Below are 26,457 nucleotides of genomic sequence, written 5' to 3' on the forward strand. Positions count from 1 at the left end.
CAGTGAATCTAACGATATCGAAAATCTTCCATTAGAAATGTTGCTGCCTTACAACTGAATGATTAAATTAGTAATTGAAATTGTTATTTAAATGTTTTATCAGGTTTTAACTTCCAATACAAACCAGACTTAACCAGAAAGCACGAATTTCTTTCATATTAAACAAATACCCCAGTGGATGCACTACTCTTTTTTTTTTTTTTTCCTTTTTTTATCTATGGAAAGGCATGAATTTATTGCTTACGTATGTCCTCTTTCAAAATGAAATAAATTCATTTGGAGATATTATATGCCAAATGCCATGAGTCAAATATAATTTTGAAAGCTATGACACATTTTGTTGGGGAAGAAGTTACATATTAGATGACATGAGCTCATTTGCTTTTGTTGCACGACTGCCAAGTCACGAGGTGACGAGGACGACACCCGAGCTGGAACCCCTCTCCAAACTTCCACACCACACCAGAAGGAGGAAGTTTGGCCCTTACAGATTTAACTGCATCAGACAAGCTTACATGATGGTTCTTCGGTGGAATCGGGTCTCGAACCTGAAACCCTCCGCTTCAAAAGTCGAGACCTTACCACCAGGCTAGACATGTTGAAGAGAAATCTGAATAAGTATCAGTATTGTATAACAGGAATGAATTGTCATATTCACATGTCAGTTTGCGGTTATTAGAGAGACAATGATAAATATTATTCCGATTAAAGATGTTATACAACGTGATTGATTCAACGCAATACAGGAAAGGAATTGATTTGTTTACAATTCTACATTTGAGAAAGAATGCTTTCTGCTCATAGCAAATACGGGAGTCAGAAAAGAAAGTTTGGATGAAAGCCAATTATTTTATAACTTACTCAGAAATGCTATATTCCCAACATTTTCTCAGTAACAAAAGAAAATAACTTCTGATTGCTTAACCTAATCCAAGTTAAATGTTAACTGTATAAACTGTAGGAAAATCTACTTTGTGAAGAGAATAGCAATCTAGGAGCTCTTTCCTACTTTTTAAAAAAGATCGGGACCGAAAATTCATTTAAAGATATTAAGAGCCCATTTTCTCGAGATAATTCGTTTGTTTACTTCCACTACACTTAACTTCATTTTAAACTCCAGCGTTTAGCCACCGAAACCAGGAAACGATTTTCAAGAGAACATTTTGAAGAAAGGAGGAAAAAAGTTGTCGACTTAGAAGAATACTATTCACAGCGCATTTAAGGATGCAGAAGACATTCCTGTAAATCGTCTGCTCGAAAGAGTTGCTACAGGAAAGCGGGGTGAAGATGAGGAAAGGGTGTGTTCTCTTCCTTCCTTTCATTGCAGGGTCCCAGTAAGCCTCGTTTAGCAAATTGTCGTTCCATGGAATGCGAACCGAAGGAGTGATTGAGGAGATGCTCACTGGAAGGAATTTCTCTCATTCCCTCTTATGACGTGTCGTTTCTACCCCTCTTCACTCCCCTTCAAAGCGGAAATGAGAAAAGATTAAAGAAAGAAAAAAAGGAGCACACGAGAGGGGTCCCCAGTTTTGGAAGCAAACACTTCCGAATGCAATGCAGTAACTGTTGGGATTTTAAATCAAGCGCGAAATTGCTTCTTTAAACGTCGCACCACGAGACATAATGAAATCAGAGAATACTTGCGAGGTGAAGGCCCTGAACTCCTCACTTTTTGCGATGTAAGCAAGTAATTTTAGTCTTTAAATGAGAGACGTGAGGGGGACTTTCGGGTTTTTACTTTCTCGTAAAGAAAATATAATAAAAATCAAAGAAATTCAACCTCGATATTTAGAAGAATCTTTTATGTTTTGGATTTCTCTAATACAGCATGCGCTAAATTATACAGTACAGAAATGAAAAGATGAGCAAAATTACATTGTCATCTGTGAGTTTATTTTTTCTCATAAGAAATTAACATACATACACACACTTAGTGGCCAAATTATTATGACCACCCTCTCAATACAGTGATGGACTACCTTTAGCTCATAATACTGCTCGCATTCTTCTTGGAATAGATTCTGTGAGATGTTTGTAGGTGGTAGGAGGAGTTTGACCCCATATCCGACTGCACTTCACTTTTCAGTTCCTTCAGATTTACAGGCACTGGATCCAGCTGTCTGATACCCCGTTCGATTTCATCCCACAAATTCTCAATTGTATTAAGATCTGGTGATTGTGTGGGCCAACGAAGGCAGGTAAAGTCAGCGTCATGTTCTTCAAACTATCTGACGACGATACCAGTTGTATGACAAGGAGCATTGCCTTGCTGAAAGTATCCATCCCTTGCAATCAACATAACAGGATGTACTTGATCTGCGAGGACACTGAAATCCCCTTGGGCATTCAGACGTTGTTCCACAGTAATCAAAAGACCCACGCAATACCAAGAAAACATCCCTCAAACCATAATATTACCTCCACCAGCTTGAAATATTGTGTTTTCGCCATATCCGAACCCTGCCATCTGCATGGTGTAATTGAAAACGCGATTCATCAGACCACATGACTCTTTTTCAGTCATTTACCGCCCAATCCCTATGCACCTTTGCAAACTGGAGACATCTGCTCTTGTTCAAAGCTGACAGCAGAGGCTTTCGAACAGGTCGTCGGCTCCTATAGCCTATACGGTGTAATGTGCTCAGCACAGTTCCTTCAGAGACGTTCGTAGTTGTTCCTTCATTCCTATTTGACGTACTGTTGTTCTTCTGTTGGAGTGAACAACTCTGGCAAGTTTCCTTTCAGCTCGAGCATTCAGTAGCCTGTGACGATACAAGCCTGACGTTGAGACCCGGTTTTATGCTTGGTAATCCACTCTCTGTACTCATTAATATCTGCTGCTCTCGACAACTTGACAAGAGTAGCCGTTTTGCTGATACTGGTTCCGACGCTTCCAGCGTCTACAATCACCCCGCGTTCAAACTCAGTTAAGTCACGTTTTTTGCCCATATCTCCGCCCATAACACGGTGCAAATGATGTTTCACTTGCCTTGCATTCCCTTTTTGTATCTATCTCAGCCTCTAGCGGCAACACTGTGACGCAATAGCTCATTTTGCAAAAAACTGTCAGGTGGTCATAATAATTTGGCCACTCAGTGTACACACACACTATTAGCGTGTCGATTTACCACGGTATGTATAATGTAAGTGTTCAAAGTGTACACCGACTCGCTTTGTAGAGTGTTCATATCGTTCACGCAGATTCTCGAACGTATCCTGAAACAAAGGTGGCTGCAGACACCTGCAAAAAGAGATGATTTTCTCACGTAATGCAGCCGCAGTTCTTGGTGGATCTCACAGTTGAACACACTCTCCTTTAATATTCCCCTTCCATTGGCACAGTAGACTACCAGAACGACGAAATTTCGTAACAATAGACAGCGTAACTGTGTTACTTGGTACCGTCTTATTAAACTACTTTTGGAATTGTTCTGCCATTCGGTTCACCTTCACGACCCTATGAACGGAAATAATGCTCAACTATAAATACTTTTTCCTCCGTCGAGAGACCCATTTCCAACAGCAACTGCACAACACAACTTCCTTTTCACTACTGCGAATGCGTCTAGCTGGAGCTATGCCTCGTCGACAGACGCAACCACCTGTTCGAGACGCGCGAGTTTCAGTACTGTATATTTTAGGGCATATTGTATGTGCGTATACGTCTGTTTGTCTCAGTACCCGATAAATTCAAAAGCATACCAAAATTGATAGATGAAATTTTACCGAAATCTTGAATTTCGTTTGGTTGAAATTTTCTAGCCAAAAATGTGTCTATCCATCTCATCATGTGCTTGCAAATATGCTAATTCAAAAATAAAGTGGGTTACATCGATAAAATTTGGCATAACTTTGGACAATACGAGTGGAAGAGTGGACTGACTGTCCTTATGTATCTGAACTCAAAAATAAAATTAAAGATAAATTAAAATTTGTATGAGGCCTTACATTGAAATTGAGGATCAAATCACCTAACGACAACAAAATTTTGAATCCCTTCTCTGTTCTATAAGAAAGAGCACAGAACGAGACGTTTTGTGGAAGAATATAAGAAAATTCGAAAAAAAGAACACTTTTATTGGCTAAGAATAGAAAGATAAGTTTAGGAAAATAATTTTAAATAATGAAATGCTATTGTTTTCTGCATAAACAACGCATTTTGACTTGGAGATTAATTCTCATCTTTGGAATTAGAAGATGAGACTCCTATATATTTATCTGTACAGACTGTCATCGAAATTTAACTATCTGCATATTGGTGCAGTATGAAAATTAGAACACACGACATCTAGGCTTCTGCCATCTGATCTCAATGTAAAGTGGAGCCATTGTAGTCTCATGGCAGTTTCTGGACTTGAACTGCGCGACTGAGATTTTGTTAAAGACTGTAAAAAATATGATAGAAAACTATGAGAATCATACATATCATTCTTGCTTAAGATTAATAATTAATTAAGATTAATAATTTTTAGTTTTGACATACTTAAGATTGATAATTAAACTTTCTATATTTTTTTAATATTTTTAGTCATATTTGATTACCAGATTTCTTAATAAACAGAATGGGTAAAAACTAATTAAAACTCAGATTTGAAAAGAGTTTTTCTTCGTTTAATTATCCTTTGGTTTTATTAAAATAAAAAGTCAAATCTTTTAATTAAAATACACACAAGGGTGGAATTGTTCCTAAGAGAATTCTATTTCTATTCTTTAATTCTAGAGACACTCATTAAAATTATATTTTTATCTCTTAATTACATTTGTAATTTTTGCAATCACAAATTGTTTTCACTGCAAAACTCAGAATATACCATTCTTCCATTAAATAGGAATCAACCAATAAAAAAAAACAGGAAAAATTAATAACTCTTTAAGTTGCCCAGTATGTTCCAATTACTGGTTGGAGTTTAAAAATAGTTTACATAAAAGAAACACATGCAACAAATAAATTGGTAAGTGTGATCAAACCTTTTTTTAGATACGAATCGTAATAAAAATTCTTATAAAAGAGACATGTACATAAATAATTACTAATAAAACAGGTAGATAGTTAGTACTCTTTTGTTACACTTTTAATTAATATTATGCAAAAACGTTAAATAAATTGCGAACTGCTTCAGGCGAATGGACTGACTGCCGGGGGTCCTCTTGCTTTCTTCCAAGTGAAACACAAATGGGTTCCAATTTCCTTGAAAGGAAACTGTAAGGCAACTTAAACTCATATATAAGAGTCAAGACATCAATTTGACTAATATACTTTTCTATATTTGTTCTTCATGAGATTAGTTAACGTCCCGCTTTAAAGCAACATTAGGGCTATTTTGGGACGGGCCTCATAATTTTGAATCGTGGTCAGATGACGAAGACAACATGCGAGATGTTACCCACTTCTCCAAACTTCCACAATACATCAGCTGGAGGACATTTGGATCCGATGGATTTAACGTGCACCAGACCCCCTTACAATTCGGTTCTTCGGTGGAATCAGGTCTCAAGCCTGAAACACTCCGGTTTTCCACCAGGCCACTGCAGCAGCTTGTTTGTTCTTCATGAATCCTAGAAGCATAGACTTCTCTTGATAATCTTGACCAAATAAGACTAGAATGTAATATAGGATGTTTTCGTATACGTTTAATGAATATAAAAAGAACTTTTGAAAAACATGTCATTCCTTTTCAAAAGAAATTGATAAAATATTTCTTCTTTACTGTCAATGTCTCTTTTACCGTCAATGCATAAACATAGTTTAAAAACATAATTTGTTTTTTTTTAAATATATTTAAATTTATTTTTTATCAGAAATTACAAGTTCGCTAAATTTCCAGCAACAAATGAATTCATCGAAAGACGAAATTTAGTGTGTTTATATATGAAAAGACAGAGAAATGTTTACATGGGCAAAATCAATACATGCCTAAATGTTTATGTGCTTGTATATATAATGCTTTCCCATGTTAATCTGAGAAAGAAATAATTTGAACAGTTTAATTCGAAAAGGTGAAAAATATATTGTATGGAGAATGAAAAACTCGGCAAGTTCATAAATGGGTCATCTAGCTTAAATGGTAAAAATGTCAGGAGGTTAAAATTTAAATTTTGGACAAAAACATCATAAAACGTATTTAAATTTCGTTGTTCTTTCTTTCTCAAATTGTGTCCTTGTGGTAAAATCTCAAGTTCGAATCTGGAAACTCGCTTTGCGAAAGATTCATGGCTTACACGGATTGTTTATTTAGACATTTATGTACAACTGGCCATACCGTTACCACTAAACAAAGTTCCGAACTTATCGCAATCTATAAGGGATTTCAATATATTGACACGTCCTCTGAAATTGTCTTCGGAGACATTTGGATTTTAACGGATAGTTGTGCTTCTATACAGCACCTTTCTCATTGGACGAAATTGGGGGACAAGATTAGCATGAATATCTTAGACCTTATTGCCAGGCTCTCCTCTGAACACTCTATACACTTCCAATGGGTCCCCTCACATGTTGGTTTAAATGGTAATGGGATAATTTAGCTAAGACTGCCTAAGCAGACATATTTCATGTTGATGCAACACAAACTTATTCTGAAATCACCTCTATCAAAAAGATGGAGTCGAGAGCACTTTGGAGAGTCCCACCTACTCACCCTTGGTACTTTGGTAAGAGTCCCGGTTGGTGTCACCGCCTGAATTTCTCTAGAAAACAGCAAACGGCTCTTTCTCGTTTTTGAGTGGACACACCAAATCCCTCACCTTCCAACACGGACAGAGGATCTTTGCTGAATGTCCTTGGTGCAAGGCAGATCAAGCCACCCCCAATCACATTCTTAAATGTTTAAATTTTACGATTTTTGAGATTTTAAGGGATCCGCTGTTGTTTTTGGATTTTTTAGAGATCCTTGGTTTCATGGAGGTGGTATAGCTGTGCTATACCACTTGGGATTAGAAACAACAACAACAACTAAACAAAGTATCAAAATGATTTATTGTGACCGACCATTGCCTTGATCACTATCCAGCTGTGCCAGCAACCAATTCTCCAGACTTGAACAATGTCTTTGTAGAAATCTGACCTCCTCTCCATTTTCCTTAGGCACATTATGCCGAACAGTCGTGTATCCGTAGCTATCATTTCCTGCTAACCACTTTCTTGTTCATGGAGATTGTTCCCTAACTGCAAGCGTCAGGCGAAGTCCGACTTCCGCATCTCACCAACACTAGCGTCCAGGAGCGCCAATATACTTGGACAGAAAGAAATCTACTTCCGGATTGCTAACAAACTATTATGAACTAATCCAATCATCAATTTTTGACATCTGCTTCAGAATTCAATCACTTTCCTGAAAGGTCAAACAGGAACTGTAAGAAATGGCAGTCTGAAACAACAATACTTTATGAATAAAGCGGACGAAGAAACACGATTCAGTAAAATATTTCCAAAGATTTTCCTGATTGGTCTTGCAAGAGCTGCCATGATAAAAAATAGTGTTTCCGTATCTTAGAAAATTGCTACGTCAAGGCATCTTTCAAATTAACAATTTTGAAAATTCTCATTAATTTTTCCAAATCTTTGTAAAAATTATTGATAATTATCGGTCTTTTTCTACTACGTATTGAACTCGCAATTTTTACACATGTTGAAAAATTATAGTTTAAGTTAAGTCAATTAAAGTTATAAGTAGGGATTGCAATACCGGTATACCGGGATACCGAATACCGGGATTTTGAGCCATTTGTACAATTTCGTAATACCGGTATTCACAAGTTTAAATACCGGTTTTTCGGTATTTACTAGAAATTTTTAAAATTGTCTCCACTAAATGTTCAGAAATCGCCAACATAGCAAAATAGTATACGTTTTTGCTTTTATATCTCCCTAACAGACGAAATTAATGGCTTAATTGCTTAAATCTAAATTAGCGAAACGGATTATCCCTGAAAGAAAATATTGTATCCATAACGACTGATGGAGCAACAGTTATGTACAAAGTTAGAAAGTTGATTCGTGCAAATCAGCAATTGTTTTATGCTGATAGAATTCAATTAGCAGTAATAGATATCAAAAAATAAAGAACAGAAGAATCCAAATACTGTGGATATAGAAACTTCGGATTCCAACTTTGAAGAGAGTAAGAGTGAGAGTGAGTGATATTGACAATGAAAATAATGACAATCTCATTGCTGAAGAAGATATTTCTAATGAGGATGAAATATCAACCAATCACGAATTGCTTCCTATAGTTTATAAAGTTCAAAAAATTGTTAAGATATTTAAACGTTCCCCTATAAAAAATGACATATTACTAAAATATATACTAACTGAAAATAAAACAGAATATATGTTAATATTAGATTCTAAAACACGTTGAAACAGTTTACTCCTAATGATGGAACGATTTTTGAAACTAAGAAATCCAATTCAAGAAGCAATAATCGACTTCAACTCGTAAATTAATTTTCCAGATAGTGAATTCGACTCAATATCCAGAACTGCAATAGCTCTACTTCCAATAAAACTAACTGTGGATGCATTATGTCAGAGAGATTCTAATTTATTAACAGCTAATGCAACAATAAATTTCATGTTGCAGTCACTGAAAGAACAGCACACATCACTATCTGAAGAATTATATATTACATTGAAAAATCACACAGAAGAAAGGCATACCGAAATAGAAAATGTCTTATGGTATTTACTTAATTATAATGATTTTAAAAATAAAAAGGAAAAAAAAGAACCAATTCAAATCTGATTAAATTTATAGTAAATTTTCTTAAATGTTTTTACCCACAAACCTATACACATTCAGAAGAATACGGTTCACTTATCGAAGATTATGATGACACTAATGTCGATAGTGAAAATGAATTGTCTCTTGAACAAAAATTAGAATTAGCGATAGATAAAAATTTCAAAGAACCAAATTACAATACAGAAATCAGCTATATTCAAAACCATCCGACGAGAAATCGATTTATTTGAAGATGAGGGATTTAGAGGTAAATACTTGGAAAAAGTATATCGCGCATTGCTAACAATACCACCAACTAGCGTAGATGCCGAAACAGCGTTTTTGACAGCTGGTAATTTTTTCACAAAATTACTTCTCAGGCTTAATGATAGTACAATTGATGCATTATGTTTTTTATTATCAAATTTCAAAAAATTTTAATAGTACCACAGACTGAATAGTGATATTTACACTTTTTTTTTAATTTAAATAAATAAGATGTTCCTTTACTTTTTTGCGACTCTTTATATACTGTTATATTTTATAAGTTACGAATTATTTTTTGTAACATTTACACTCTCTAATGAAACTGGCAAATAAAACAAAGAAACACCTGTGTTTTCTTTATTTTTCTAAAATTTCTAATACCGGTATTAAAACCGGTATCCCGGTATTAAGATCTGAAAAATACCGAATACCGGTATTGAAATTTTGGTCCGGTATTGCAATCCCTAGTTATAAGGTTTTATAAACTGTATCCGATCGACATAAATGTTAAATATCGAACGATATATTTCAATTATAGCTACAAAATTAAACTGATAAATTAAAATTTTACTCAATAGTATGATTTTCGCATATAACTCAATAATTTTAATGATATAAAAATAATTATGCACACACTTTAAATATATGTAACATTCTTATCATTAATATGTGAGCTGTCGCTTGATTGATTCTCTTGTGATTCAAATCTACAATATTATTCGATTGCCCCTTCTCCACTACTATTAAAAGATAGGAAAGACCAAATCATCTTATTCGATAGATAGCAATGAATCACAAGTGTGAATCATGGCAGCGAATATATTTAGGTTAACAACTCAAAGATAACATCTCAAGATATATCATTAAACATCTCAAAGATAAGTAAAGAGAGTTAAATATCTCAAAGATAAGTATTAGGAAACTCTAAACCATTCACCACCTAGCCCATCGTCATAGGGCATCGAAGAATCGCTTCTCAAACTTACAAGTTGAAATTAGATCATTCAAAAATACTATAACTCGTTACACAAATATTTACATGATCCACAAAAACTTCTAAGTATTCTATGGATTCTGAAGTGAATCAAAAATAATAAAATAAAAAAGCAAAGGTGAAGAAATTCAATTCGTGTATGATGTATTCTTTTAAAAGAGCTAATTCATATTCATACATGTAATATTTTCCTGAAAAACAAGATTAGGAAAGATTGGTAATTATATTGTCGACAGAATACGTGACTTTTTAAAAAAAGGATTAGAATTTTTTTTTTTTTTACGAAAAAAATAAAAATATACCCACTGATAAATAAAAGGAGGTTTTGAATCTGTTTTAATCAGAAATTTAATAAGTTTAGCGTGAAATAAGTATAATTGAATGAAACCAAAAAAGAAGGATTGTAACAGTAGAATTAAAATTTTAATTAAACTAAAAAAAATCGACAAAAAGAACAACTTCTAACATAAATTATAAAAAAGTAATGCCAATTTCTTTAATTAAAATTGACCTTTACCGTTGATTGTTAAAGCATGTCACAATGCTGGATATAACAGAGACACACTGAAATAACACAGCTTTGCCTTCTTTTCGAACAAAGAAAACTCTCCGAAAATATAGAATGGACAATTTTACATGTAATTTTTTTCACTTCTTCAGAGAAAAAAATTATAGTATTCAAAAACAAAGAAACATTCAAACTATTTCATATGTATAAAATGGAATTCAATTGCACATTCATTAAGATTCATTCAATCTCTTTCTTTAAATTTAAAACTGAAATTTTCATTTCTTAATTTTACTTCAATGAATAAAAGATAAGCTCATAACAGCTTGAGCGCATGACCAAGAACGTTCTTGAGAGAGAGTGGCTTTTAAATTTTCAAACAATCTTGTCAAACTTTTCATAACTCAAAACATTTTATAAGATTCAAAAGGTAATAAAAAAAAAGTTTTAAAAGCGTAACTTTTTTCTTTTATGAAAAGTAGAAACGTGAAATCTCTAATTCTTATTAAAAAGCGCTTCAAATAACTTTTTATAAACTTCTACTTCTCTAAAATATATTCTTAAAGTAAGGAATAAGAAGAAAAAAATATATTGAAGGTAAATTTACTAAATCCATCCAAGCACGTAACAGAAAAGGGAGGTAAGAAAGGATACGCATTCTCTATTATTATTGCTTCATGGAGTCTCCGAAACTCTCAACTTTACTTTTTTCGCGCCATTCTTTTTTTAATACTCTTCTATCTGGAACGCCAAGCGAGCGCAAAATGATAAAATAATGGAATCGCCAAATGAGAAAGCCTCGTAATATCTCGTAATTAACGAGAGGCAGGTGGAGAAAATAACAGAAGAGCAAAAGTTAAAAAGCGAAGAAGGGAAGCAAAACAATCAATAGAATAAAGTTAAGTCGTTTTTGGAGGGGGAGAAAAAAAAACAAAGATATACAGAGAAGAAAAAGCAAACATGTTAATAAAGAGATAAAAACGAAACGAAAGTAGAATTTTCTGAAACTTAAGGATTTGCTTTTTTTTTTAATATGTAGCGTTTCAGGAATTATGAAATAAAAACTGCGGAAATGTTACATTACGGTCGAATGAATAACTATAAAATGTGTTTTGCAAGTAGATATGATGTTATAATTAGATGTAGCTAATTATTCGAGCGTTTCGCAGAAGTGATTAAGCCAATTAATATCCTTTATTACTAAGAATGTTGCCATTTTGAACCATTTCTCTTAAAAATGTGCTTGCAGATTTTGATTTTAATGCATTTTGTTCCAGAACATTTTTTACTGCATTTTTCTAAATAACTCAATGGAAATCGGATTATTAAAAGAATTTAGATAATATTTTCTATTATTAATGCCGCTTGATTTTTGTCATTAATATAATAAAGACATTCCAGGTATCTTGATTACATTTAGTTGAAAAATTCTTGGAATGTTTGTCTTTTTAAATCAATATAACGAAAGACATATTTTCAAAAAAAAATTCCACCAAAATCAAATTTTATTGCATCTTATTCTGCTAAAAAAATTTTCAAAAGTAACTAATTATAAAAAAAAGTTCAGTTCTTCTCTAAAATGTCTAGACAGTTTCACAAGTCTTTTATATATTTGATTGTTTGTTTTTTCCCAAAGATGAATTTTTATAGTTAAATATGTATGTTTTAATTTATTTTGAAGTTGAAGAAATTGTATTCTATACAATCACAAAGAGAGAGAAATTTTATTTCATTAGAAAAATTTATTTTCTCAACTGCATATGTTCTTTACTAATCACATAAATATATCTTGTTTGGAAATTCAAATTCAAAACTGAGCTTCAATAATTTGATAATACACAAATTTAGTCTAAATTTCATGATTAATATACTTCTGAACACATTTGGATCTATTGATCGATCATATGATGGATGCCAGTTTAATTTTAGAATCCACTACAGTGTTGCAAGTAGAAATGCATAATACAATATACGGTGGGATGCTATCTAACATAAATTACATCTTTCATATTTGCTCCATTAATATATCTAACTGATCAATATTTTACAGATTTTTGATAATCGTTTCCTCTGTATTTTTGCTTTTATATCTTCAGTAAAGGAGGAAAAAATTAGTTAAAATTTACTTGTAGTATTTTATGCTATATATGTTTTTTATATAATGAGAAAAATCTGTACGAATGGTTAATTCTGAATTCCTTTTAGCCATGTTATAGGATTGAGTTACCGCCACTCGAAGGACAAGATGTACTTCTTACAGTTAGAGCTATACCCTGGTGATAATTCTATTAGAACAATCTTAATTCCCGCTTCTATGTAGTCTTGACGGCGCGATGATCATTCAGTGATCTAGGATGATTAGGCAAAACGGTTTAATATTTTTACGAATCTGTAATGTTGCTTCCCAACGCAGTTAATTCCATCGTAAGAAAGATAGCTTTACGTATAACTCTATTCGATGCTGAATGAATGTCGGATGAATGACCTTCAGACTTGGCGACCATTTGGAGACTTTGGCGACAAAATGGGTGATATTAGAATTTTCAGGAATTTTGGTAATAGGACCATTAGGAGGCGAATTACGCCGATGCTTTGAGAACTTTCTTTACCCTGCTTCTGAAGATATAAAAGGCCGGTAGACTAAACTGCAGTCAGTTGTATAGTAAATCAATTGGATCAGTCCAAGCGTTGAGTGAAATTCATGCCATTAGAGGACTGAGCCGTGCGCAGAGTCTTGGAGACAAGTATTGAAGCAACATCAAGTAGTGTGTTGAGTAGCTAGCCGTATAGTAGTGAGTCGGCAGTCGTCAGTTGGAGCGAGGAGATAAAGAAGAAAAGCAGACGTTTGGAGGGACCATCACAAAGGTTTATATGAAACCCTGCTTCTTGTTGAGTTTTGTCTGGCTGTTTTGTGTGATGTTCAGGTAATTTACCACCGATTAACTTGGCTGTTATTTGTTGTAAATTTCTTGTGGATGTCTTGGCTGTGTTTTTGTCGCGTATGTATTCGCATCATCGTATTAATAAAAGTCGTTTTTTGCCACTGAGGTCTGTTGATCGTGTCACCATAACCCACAACATCGAACCTCTTGATTTTAAAGGAATTTTTATGGATATTTTTCCTTAACAATATAAAATGCATGTTCGGCAAGTACATGAATTAAGATGCTATGGTGGTTTGTGATGAGTGAGGATAGAACCTGGGACCTTATGGTTCGCAGCCGAGTAATATGCCCACAATACAAAAGCAATTGCTCGTGTAGCGTAGCTGTTAACTGGCTTATAAGCTTTCACCGCAATGATAACCTTAAATCCTTGTATTTGAAGGTACGAAATTCGATTAGCATTTGGTTTAATCACAAAATAAAATTTCGTGGTGCATATCTTCAACAAAAAGTCAGCTCGCTCCACCTGCTAAGCATGCCATTCGTCAAGAGCCCATGGGTTTCACTCCCAAAGAAGCGGCGAAATCAGCAAATGGCTTTAAGCTTTAAAAAAAAGTAAGTTTCGTACTACAAAAGAAATGAAAAAAATAGATCATTAAAGCGTAGGGAGATTGTACAAATTTTAAAACTTTTTTAGAAAATGCCAGCATCTCAATTATCATTTGATGACAAAATTATTCTTATAGGATAATTTTTAGGCCTTATATATAATTCTTATAAACCGAGGTAAATCTTTGCAGTAGAAAGATTCTGATATTATAAACTGATTGCTTTTCGCAACTAAGTTTTTTATGGGATATTAAGCCTCCCTAGCTGATTAATATTAATTTAACGTATTTATTTAGAATTTTATTTTTATTCTTTGATAACACTGCAAAATATGAAATTAAGAGAAATTGAAATTCATGCAAAAAGGAAATATCATGCTCTGAGTTTTATCTCCAAGTAATTTGTTTGATATTAAATGAAAACTAATTTTTGCACAAGGCCATTTTTAATAAATGAAATACTTATGAGATCTTTTCTCTGAAGTTGTGATTCTCCTCCAAATTTTGGTTTGAATCAGTGCACAAAATGCATATTCAGTTTTCTTCATGATACTACGAAGTAAAAAACACTCATGTGCGAGATTCTGAAAATAAAAATCTGAGCCCTCGTAGTGTTCATAGTCTGGCCCAAGGCCCACAATTTTTATGCGGAAGAGAAAGTCGATAATACTTTTAATAGGGAGAACGCGAAAAGTTTTAGCAAGATAATTCTTGTTGGTTTTTCTTTTAATTCAGATAGGTGGACTTATTCAAAAAAATATCATGTAAAACATAGTGCGAAGAGTGCTTGTTTGGAATTCTTTTTATCTTTGCCTCTTTTCTAAAGTTATGTAATAGTGTCAACTCATTCTCATGAGTCAAATGGGCATCATTAATTTAAGGTGTATGTACACACTTGAAACTTCGAAAATCGTTCAAAATATCGAATATTTTTTTATTGCTTAATAATGTTCTCCGATTCTTTAGCTTTCAAACGATGCCAAGATGTTGTCAATAATCGAAATATTTCTAGAATTGTAATTATTTTTCTGGATGTGCTTTCCTTAAAAACGCTAGTTACGGTTTTTAAAACTCATTTTATGAAGAATGGTATTTTTCCACTATGTTGCTTCATTCAAACAATCATAACTCAACAAGGAATTGTCCAAATACAATTATTTATATATAAAAATAATTTGTATGAAATAGCGGATGTTTTGTGTTTCAATCAATGTTATATTTATAAAAATAAATTTTTAATAGCTATTTAAAAGTTAAAATGACAGAAAAAACCTCGCTTTTTCTATTCATCGTTGATGAAAAAATTGTTTAAAGAAACTATTTATTTTTATAACTTGATTGAGGCAGACAACATGAAGACTAATATTAGGCATCATTTCCAACTAGAATTGTGGGTCTGTACAAATTAGAATTTAAGATATCATGTTTCAAAAAATATGTTAATTAGCTCATTAAATATTATTTAATTAATAATTAGTGTAATGTGGCTTTTTTTTTCTCACTGAAATGAGTTTAAATATATATTAATGACCTAGGTGAAAAAACTGGATTTTTAAAGTTAAAATTTAAAACAAAAATATTCTAGTGTGTACGTACACCTTAAGTTTGAAATCTATCACATATTTTACACGTACGATTAAATTTTAAATCACAAGTGATTGTGACATTCATATATGTTGTCTCTTTGACTGAATCAACAAAAAGATAAATATATTCATCCGGATCTAGGAAGAACTAATGAAAACATTTCATTTTTTTTCTATGATACCTAGCAATTGGCTATTATTAACACAGAACAAAACAGTTTCAAAAATATACAAATTTGTATTAATCTTTTATTAAAATAAGCTGAATTGAGCAAGTAAGTGCACTTCTCTTTCAAACAGCGAATAATTTAAAACCTTCTAATCAATTTTTCATACACGAAATACGAGCAAAGCAACTGAAACAGCTTGATATTATTAATACCAAAACATTTTCTCAATTTCAATATACTGGCAACGTAGCGTGCTTACAATACATCAGTGTTAACGATCATCTCCCGATTATTAATCATTGCAATTTGAGACGCAAAAGATCGATGATCAGCCTCAGTAAGACACGACATTTATTTATGAAGTTCTCTGAACTAATTTGTTTAACTTCAATAAAGGAGGAAAATATTAATTTTAGATCTAATAGAAGTTAAAAAAATAGCAGACTTTTTCAGAAGGTGCTTTTAGTTGGCGTAGTTTAACAAAATGCATGGAGAAACAGTGATGTTTGTGAAAAGTAAAATCGAAAATAAAATTTCCTTCAAAGCAAAAGAAAGTTGAATTAAAATGTCTTTTGCAGTTTCAAAGTGCCGAAACATCTAATAAAATATTGAAATAGTTTTGATAGAAAATCAAAAGAAATTTTGAAAAGTTTAGGAGAGAGGAATAGAATAAATCTTATTTTTGATTGACTGGGTCCGTAATTTTATATGCATTTATAATTTTGGAGACAAAACCCCATAATAAAATTAATTCATCTCTGTTTCTATTATGTTCACAAGCACATGGACGGAGAGACAGACCTTCAAATTTTGGTAGAAGTAGAAATTTTTTTATAATTCGTTACTATGAGTAATAAACGAAGTTTCTTTAAACAAAATTTGAGAAAATAATATTTATTTAAAAAAAATTGACGGTAAGGTATTTTTTTTCTAGAGGTGGAATCAAAAGAGATTCTAGCCTCTAGCCAGAAATATTTTAGACTTGCTTAGTTTGTTTCGTCTTCGTCTGCTGTAGCTATCAGTAAGGCATTATTTTCACACTCCTTCATTTACAGGAATAATTCTAATTTAAAACCATTATCGTGTTTAAAAACACACAGTGTTTTGAAATATGTTAATCCATTAATAAGTGATAGATTAAAAAATCTTTTATTCATTCTTGCTGAGCCACATGAGAACATTTCAAACCTTCGCATTGATTATTTACTATCCTTCTATTTTATTGCATGAGGTTATATAAAGAAAAGGCATCGTTATGAAAATATAAATTAATTTTTAAAAATTGAGTTTAAAATTAATTTTGATAATTCATTGAAATTTTTTTAAATATCATGGAAATAAGGCTGTCATCTCTGAAAAGCCATTTGGGGGGGGGGAGGGGGAGGATTTTAAAGCGATGGAAAAATGGTTTTTGTGCAATAATATACTCCGAACTTATTAAAAAATTTCACATTTTTCGTTACATTTTAATTAATTTTATCAAATTTCGTATAAATTTTATTAAATTGCAATTAAATACTTAATTGTTTTTTAACCTTTCTTAGAAAGAACCTAAATTATTTAATTTTATTAAATTTCAACTAAATACTTAATTGATTTTTAAAAAATATTTCTTAGAGGGAACCTAATACTTAAGAAGTATCTGCGAGCTAAATTTGAAAATTCTAGATCCAATAATATGCCTTGTAGAATGTTTAGAATCTTTTCTTTTCTTTTTCTTTTTTTTTCCTTCTTTTTTTCACATCATGCATGTCTTGTGACGCAATTTACAGGTAGTATGCCAGTCTATAAACATTATCACATCAAAATCTATATACTTAAAATAATAATGAATACCATAGAACCAGTCCCAACCATTGACTCGATTTCATAAATATTTGCTTCATATAAAATTTCAGTGCCTATAGATATGCCATAAGTGGTCATCTGCCTTTCTTCATCATCTATTTTCAAAAGACGTTTCGAAAACACTACTTTACTGTACAATCTTTACAGCGAAAACCGTTCTAGATTTTACCAGCCATAACCACTGTGCAGATTTCAACATTTTTTATATCATATAAAAATATCTAGGATATCTAGACAAGTCAAACTTCGCTTGCTCTGTCCCTCCCCAACCTAAGGTTTCAACAGACAACGCAAAGCAAACATTTGTCAGCGTCGAATCGGCTCTAATTCACCAATTAAAAATCCAATCTTTCACCCCAACTACTCTTCTTTCGTTAATTCTTATTCTTAATAAAAATTTCATGACACATAAATAAGTCATTTATAACCATGGGTATGAATTTCAAAATTTCGTTTGTAGTCCTTACACCAAAGTTGACAAAATCCTTACACCAAAGTACGCCAAAATTTCATCAACTGGAAGCATTTCTGTTCGTGCATATATGAACACTATAATTAAACGAGCAGCAAGCTAGATGGATCAAATTCAGCGGCTGACTATCAAAAAAATCATTGATTTGACTAGTTCAAATCAAATTACAAGGTGGCAATCAAATTTGTGACTTTATCTTTCGTGTTTATGTGAACTACATCACTTAAAAGGTAATAAGTAACAAATAAAATTGGTCATGTTGTCTTGATATATGATGACTCAAATAGATCTGTATTGAAATTTGAACCCAGTCTGAAAAAGAAAAGATGCCAAAATGTATATAATCTGTTATCGTCAATATGCTATGAAGTTAAACGGCACTGAGTAAGTAAACACAAGAGAAAAATCAAGATGGAAAATTCTGCCAATGTCTAAAACTAGTCTTCAAAAATAATGGATTTTTTTTAATGACACAAAATACTGGCATGTTTTCAGATGTGGCCATAGCTTTAGGGATCATCAAGAATTCCGATCATTGATCAATACGACTCTCGACAATGGGAAAGAAATGCAAAGGGCGAATTGGGAACAAAAAAAGCACAAATACGAGCCATACAGATGGACGTGGCGACAAGTTCTACGGACGTGACAAGAAACAAAAGATGGACGCACTTCTACTTCCCATAATGAGCGGTCACTCAGTGTGACCAGTCCTTCGATATAGGGGAGGATAAATTTTTTACTTCGAAACACTGGATGCAAGTAATCTCATGTGGAATTAATTATGAGATCGGGGAAGTGAATTTTTAGTTTTGGAACGATGCACAAACATGGACACGCTCCTAAGCAAAATATTGAAGAACAGAGACAAAACACGAAGCTCCGCGTTTTGAGTTTTAAAAAAGAAAGAAAAATTAAAGAATAGTATAAAATTAACTCTAAATCATTGATTGAATGAATTCTGACAAAATATCAACTTACCAGATAAATATTCCTCTCCTCCAAATTTCCTTGCATATGGCAACGACATTACACGTTTCGTTTTTGGATTCTTATATAGAGAAGAAATACGGGTATATGCTGTTATGGAAAATTTCCCAACAGGATATTTCATTTTCTAGACGAAACTCCGAATCTCTGCTCCATTTAGAGATAATACTGAAATTAGTGCGCCTTCCAAAGTCTTTATTTTTGCAGGAAAACAATGTTACAGATTTTTAATAATTTCACATATCTCTCTTCCTCTTCTTTTAGCATTTGAGTCCAAAATTTGATATAGTTTTATAATTTCCATATAAAGATAAAATACCATATTTTCTTTGGGAGGATCATTGCTTTTTAGAGTATTTGAATTCACGTCAAAAGACACTTCACATTGCTAAATTGTGTCTAAACAGGTCTACTTTTTAAGAATAAGGTCACATACTAAAGTTCATCTCTCAAGCATAGTTCCGTTTTCAAATTATCGTGTTCATGTGCATACAGATTGATGCAATTATTATTGGAGAATTTACTCTAAAATGTGTAACACGTCTATTTGAAAGCAAAAAACACTAAATGTCATTTATTTAGCAAATGTCATTTTAGAATTATCGTATTTGCAACAAGACAGACTTAGTTTTTTGGAGGGAGAAATTTTAAACGCGAGAAATTTGTTAAAGTATCAAAGCTGAATTTTTTTAGGATTAAATTCTGTCTTTTTCTGTATTTCCTACGCAAGATAGAAAAATAAGAAATTGAATGCATATCATTTAATCATGAGACAATATAACTTAAGCGAATATATCATTTAAAAAAGCAGAAAAGTGGAATTATTTCATAACGTGCATACGTAGAATCATTGTTAACATTATCTCTATTACTTGCGTACAAAGACAATACATGTCAAACTTAAAAGTTGATTTTTTAGAAATATCAAGTAATCCTTAAAAAGACCAGAGAAATTGAAAAAAAAACAGTCAGATTTTAAAATCCCATTAAGAATGAACCTGCTCGAAAACTAACTATTATTATCTAAAACGAAACTGAATTCTCAAAATATGTGATAAATACTGCGAAACAGCATAAGCTCAGATAAATGAAGTATTATTAATTACATAATTATCTGCGCTCATTTATAAATTTCCAAAAGCTGAAACTCCGTGATTTCATTTAAACAAAGTGCTAGTGAAGATGAGAAATTGGCTCCATATTGCAGAAGGCTAACAAACTGAGCAAATAAACTTTAAACTCAATAATTCTTTCACCTCCTTTAATTACGAATAATTTTTCTTCTGTTTCGTAAGAATTTCGCTTCTTTAAAGCTGTGCATAATTAAGGCTGCTAATAAGCAAGTTGGAGCTTCCTGCTTTGGTTTATAACAAACTCTGTTGATCTACAAAATAGCTTCCGTAATTTTGAAATCTCGCAGTGCCTTCATAATGACAACTTCTTAATGTTTCTCTGCACATTCTTAACTCATATTTAAAATATGGCGTTTCCGTGATGTTTGGACAGTTTCTACTTGGCAGATTCCAGCGAGTTCAGTAGAAAGTTATGAAAAGAAACAAAAGTGTATTTAGCCTTTCAGTTTTCCCTTCTTCAGATTTATGAAGATCATCATTATCTTATAATAAATATGTGTGCTCTCGTATATAAAGAGAAAATCATCAAAAATTACTCTGACCCAGTCAAATCTCCAAGTTTTAGACCGCCCTGAGTCCTAAAGACATATTTTAGAAGTTGTACCTGTCTGTCTTTCACTCTATGAACATAATAATTCCAAAACGTTTTGAGCTAGACGGATTTATATGTGGCAAAATTGTAGATTTTATCAAATCCTTTCGCAAAAACTCTTGATAGCTGCTCCGAGTACAAGTGAACCCGATAAGTATTAAACGTAAAGCCAGCTAGTGTGGTGTGGAAGTTTGGAGAGGGAGTGGCAACTTAGGTGTCGTCCTCGTCATCTGACCCTGTTCAAAATTACGAGGTCCGAACCAAAGTAGCCTTAATGTTGCTTTAAAAACGAGACGTTAATGTAACTAAACAAAACTGAACTGAACTGAACTGAAAATAAAAATCTAAGGATTCATTCGCGACCTTGCCCAAGATTACAAATTTTTACATGGGGATAGGAGATAACATCTTTTTGAAAGAGAATGCGAGAGAGTTTCGGGTAGGCCATTTTCGCTGATTTAACCCCTTGCCTGCCGCGGGCGTATATATACGTCTCCCTAAGTCAATGTGTTAACTGCCCCTGGCGTATATATACGTCTCGCAACTATATACGTATATATATACGTGGCACTGGGGACCGAATCTCGCAAGTTATCCTCGGCAGGTAAAGGGTTAAACTCTATCTGAAGTCGCTTGTAGGAAAATAAAAATACACCTTTAATTCTAATTGGTTTAACTTGACCTTTTATTTCATACAAGAATCCGAAATGTCTTGAAGAAGCTTTAGGAATCGATTACGTATGCAGGAATAAATTATTTTTTCAAGAGAAAACGAATTCAAATAGAGGCCCACTGGGGAGGGGGGGTATCAGTGCAGTAAATAAAAAAAAAAGGATACGGCAGAAAATTGGAGCGGGTAATAATTTGCTTCAGAATAACAATTTGCAAAGCATGTATTGCTTCGAATTGCAATTATTTAAAGTTCTCAAAAGGTTCGTGGTTTATACCAAGTCCTGCGTGTCATTATCTCAGTACTGCTATCTTTCATGTTATCCTTCATACTATAAGCACAAATTGTGATATTCTTATTCAGTCAACTAGATTGCTTATACTATTCTGAATTTTATTCTATTAAACTTATATTGTTCAATTTTTTTCTGGTGTATCCTTTATTTTAACTTAATTTACAGACAAAGAGACCCTTGTAGCGATCGTCTTTTGCATGTGAAACTTCATATTCTACTTTAAAAATGACGTTTCATTGTGCTTGTTTGTAAACGACATTTTGGGACATCCTGTATATAAAAAAATAATGATAAAGATGTTGTACAACAACAGACAGTGGCAGTTAAACAGATAAAAAACTCAAAACAGTGAAAATAATATTACATAAAAAATACAATTAAATTGAAATTCTTAAAAAAAAGGTAAAGAAAAACAGCACTAACTCTAAAAAGCCTAAAATTATTTAATAGTATTTTAGAAAATTAGCGTCATTTCTTTTCCAGCAAAAGTCTTCTAAAAAAAAAGGAATATTAATTGAAGCAGGTGAGTTTCTGTTCAAACTACATGAAAGTGAAACTAGGATTAAATAATCACTAAAAAGAAAGTTCCTAGAAAAATAAATCAAAAGAACTAAGATAAACTTTCAAAAAAATTCACAAAGTTAGTCGTGCCTCAAGCCTAATCTGCACCTAGAAGAAACCCATCGCTGCTAAAATCAATTAGAGTAATCCTACATTTTTCCTTCAGCTACAGCGTTGTATATGAATTTTGATGCTTCTGTGCTTGGTTTCCGTGCAGCCTCAACTTGCATATCTCCTACTTATTAAATTTTTTTTGTCTTCTTTAGTATTTTTTTTCAGTCCCATTATTCATCGAAATTTTAAAGTAAAAAAATCACCAAACATACTTAAAAATGAAAAGAAATGTCCCAATAAACGAACCGCTACTGACTGTAGAGTCATCTTGAAGAAAATGCAATCGTGACGAAAAGATACAAATCAGTTTCTTTTAAACTTGAAGCTATAGAATTAAAGCTAAATTTGCACTTCAAATATCAGTTCAAACCATGACCATTACAAAAAAATAAACACTTCACCAATGAAGACTCAAAGCGAAAAAGAGGAAGAAAATAAGATACTTTTAAGAACTCAGAAGGGGAAAAAAATCTCCCGTTTCTAATGTGAAACTGGAATTTAACTATAGAAATGCTCCGCATGAAGTTTGAAGCAATTTAAATTAAGGAGAGGAAAACCCCAACAACCCAAAACTTAAAGTGTTTCTTACACTTGAATTTAAGTGGTTAGATGGTTTGAATTTTTTAAATTTTTTGAATGTACAATTAACATGCTTCCACTAAGCGAGTTCATTCTTTCCCTCTGCCCAAAAAAATATCTCGTTTATTTTCTTTGACGAAGCATTGCAAAAAATATTAAAGACAATTTATTGATGTGAACACATTTGCAATTTTACAAATCTTAATGTCATTTTTTTTTTGTCATTTTTGGTAAATGTTGCAAAAATATCATTTGATTTAATGATTTTTAAAAATGCATAAAAATGCCCATGATTTTTGCTTCTTTTAAACATTCTGTATGTAAGTTTATTTATTTCATTAATTATTTTTCTAATTATGAGAAAATTATTTAATTTATCACATTAAAAAATATTTATAAAATAATCAGTACTGATTTCATAATCGAAATATGTATCCACTGAAATCCGAAGTGACACATGATAAAATTTGGCCCAATTCATTTAAATTTTCGTTTAGCTCCTACAAATAATTTCTATATCATTTTTTATTGTTTTACTATTTATGCTCCTATCGTTGAGATATATGAATTAAAGAAGATCTAACATAAATCCTTTTCTATTTAAACAGTCAAAAAAAAATCCGGAATACTTCTGAAAACATGTGACAATATAAGATTTCTAAAAGTGACATTTTCAATACACTACTTTTCTGATAATTCTGTTATTTTTATAAATATTCATAAATATAATTATACACTGGAAAGTTAAATGTTACCAATAAAAGTATATATTATGAAGTATATTGTTCAAGTATACGAATAGTATACTTTTACACTTTTCCAAGCGCAATTAATTATCTTTAAAAACATTATTTGTTGAGAAAACTTTTGAAAATTTTATAGACACTGCCGGAACACGATCAAAATTCTTATTTCAAACCATTTACATTATCTTTTTCAAGTAAACAAATAAAAAATGGAATAAAATTAATTTCTTTGTTTCTAAAATTGCAAAATTTTATGAGTGCACTCTGCTTAAATTTATTTATCAGAGTTTAACACTCTGACTTAAATTAAAATAATATTTCTTTACGATATTATCTTTACTTAACAATCAACGACTAATAGATAAAATTGTTTATAAAATCTTTTATTACCTCAAAAGTTGTCATATCTTTTAAAACACAAAAATCTCCTACTAACAATAAACATTTTTTTAATAAATTAGAATTTTTTAAAAAAAAAAAATGATTATTTTTTGCAGAATTTTATTGCAAATCTATTTAGGTTATGTAAGTATCGAAACGAGTGTTATAACAATTAATAAAATTATCATAATTGCTAGGAATAAACAATATCTTTCAACAAATAGAATGCTGCATGGGATTAAAAAAATATTTTACACTTAAAATGAATTCGAATTCGGTATATCACATTCATTACATTTTTAAGGGTTTCCAAAATAAAAAAAAATCAGTTAGAACTACGATCATTTTATTAAATCGGATTCCTCATATGCTACTCAAATATAACGTTTTACGAAAACATTAAATAAGAATGTAATTTTTTTGCTTTTATAAAAAAATTTCTTTGGTCGTTTCAATATGAAAACTTAAGACAAATAATACTTATTGTTTGACATTTTTCACTCTGAATATTCCATAAAAACAATTACACAATATTATAGGTAATGCATTCACAATATCGTACATTAAAGTAAAGCCGTTGCACTAAAATATAGCTGTGCTACTAAAATATAGTATTATCGTCATCGAGTTTTATCAACGATCCAGTGGAAGGAAACTAACAAATATAAAAGATTTTTAACCACGTAAAAAAATGGATCAAGTATGTTAAAAATAATTTTTTTACAGTATATAGATTTGTTCAGAAAATCAACCATAATAGCACAAATATTTTGACTTACCTAATCCAGCAAATAAACGTCCTAAAAGCAGAAAATCCTTTGACCACATCACCGCCTTGGGGTCACTACTGTACTTTCAACCGTTACACATTGCCATATCGATGGAAGACCGAAGATAGCAGAAAACTGAAGAAACACTTGCGTGTCAGCCTAATATAATTGCTATTTTTAACGAAACATTATCATATGTCGTGATTTGGTTCAAGTTATCCTACAATATATATTTGGGTACACAGAAATTTAATTACTTCTACAATATTCAAGTCACTATGTAGGAGTTAGTTATCGATGGTCTAACTGGCGAACAATATATATCTAATGCTGTTCTAAATTTACAGCAAAAACAGTGATATTTCTTCACTGTTCTACAATATTCGTACTAATAAAACAGCCAGAAAATCGTTTGGAATGCTTAGAAGCAATTCTTGAAGCTAAATTTATTTGTAAATTTGTAAAGGAGTCTTGCACACTAAGTGTAACTGATGTAAATCGAAGCTTCCATATTATTTTTCAGAGATGACACTAAAAGGATAAAAATCAACATCACGCTTCTGCTCCGAAACTTATTTGGAAAGATCCAAATGCTTTAAAAACTATTTTTCGAAATTTTACATTTTCTAGATTGTTTTTCTATACATATCGAAGAATAAATTTCTTTATGGCATTCGAATTATTTAATTTCTTAAATTCCCATGCATTAGAACTTGCTTTCAAATAAAATTCTTCCAATTTGTTGAGCGATATTCCAACAGTTTTGAAGATATGATTTTTTTTTTAATTCTCTTCTTGAAACTTTAAATATGAAATACTGAGAATCAATTCATTAATATACTTCTGATAAATTCTTGAAAAAAAAATTTTCGAATTCCATTGACATTGCAATTGAAATTTATTTCGCATCAATACAAATGAAAGATTCGACAGTAAGAATTAATGACACATTAGTAGATTTCTGTTAAGAAATTCAATAATTCCAACTTTTTCACACAAATATCAAAACAAGTAAGTTAGCAAATCGTTTGGCATAAAATTTCTTAATGTAATTGTTTATTATAAAGCTTTATCAACTATTTTCAATTTTTTGCCCGCATTATTATAGGAGAAAAACAGTATAAACAGCCAAATAAAAGTTTCCGTCGAGAAGTCTCGGCGAAAGCGCGTCTGCTCAGGTTTCCGAATCAATGAAACATAAACAAGGTCTCTTCCCGCGTATTCCTTATGAAAGATGCCGGCGTTCGAGATAGTGGTTGCCGCGCGACCACCCCGCACGTAATCTCCGCTTCGTCTGCCTTTCCGTTTTCATTGCATGACGTCATCCCTCCCTCTCCCCCGAGCACGCGCAGGAACGAATGAAACAACAGCAGTTCCCGCGTGTTCGAAGAACTCAACAAAGCAGCAGCAATCTTTTATTTATTTATTCTTTTAGTGAACTCGTGCAAAGTATTAAAAAGAGGCAAATCATAATACCTTTGGGGAAAAAAATAATACATTTGTGCTCTAAAATTAGGGGGAAAGTTCGGAATTATAGAAAAAAAAATTAATAGTTTCAGCAAAAC

The 26,457-nt window shown here is 32.0% G+C and overlaps 1 protein-coding gene across 2 annotated transcripts in view; it reads right to left on the bottom strand.

Annotated features, from left to right (window-relative positions):
- The window catches only part of LOC129959525 (sialic acid-binding Ig-like lectin 14), a 426,367-nt gene extending 400,198 nt beyond the window's left edge, over positions 1 to 26,169 (bottom strand). For both annotated transcript variants that reach the window (XM_056072407.1, XM_056072398.1), the window contains exon 1: positions 24,902 to 26,169. In XM_056072407.1, coding sequence (XP_055928382.1) covers positions 24,902 to 24,950 — 49 coding nt within the window. In that variant the 5' untranslated portion in view covers positions 24,951 to 26,169. The remainder of the gene's footprint in view (positions 1 to 24,901) is intronic.
- Positions 26,170 to 26,457: the final 288 nt, after the last annotated feature.

This window comes from Argiope bruennichi, chromosome 2 (assembly GCF_947563725.1).
Source record: "Argiope bruennichi chromosome 2, qqArgBrue1.1, whole genome shotgun sequence".
NCBI lineage: Eukaryota > Metazoa > Arthropoda > Arachnida > Araneae > Araneidae > Argiope > Argiope bruennichi.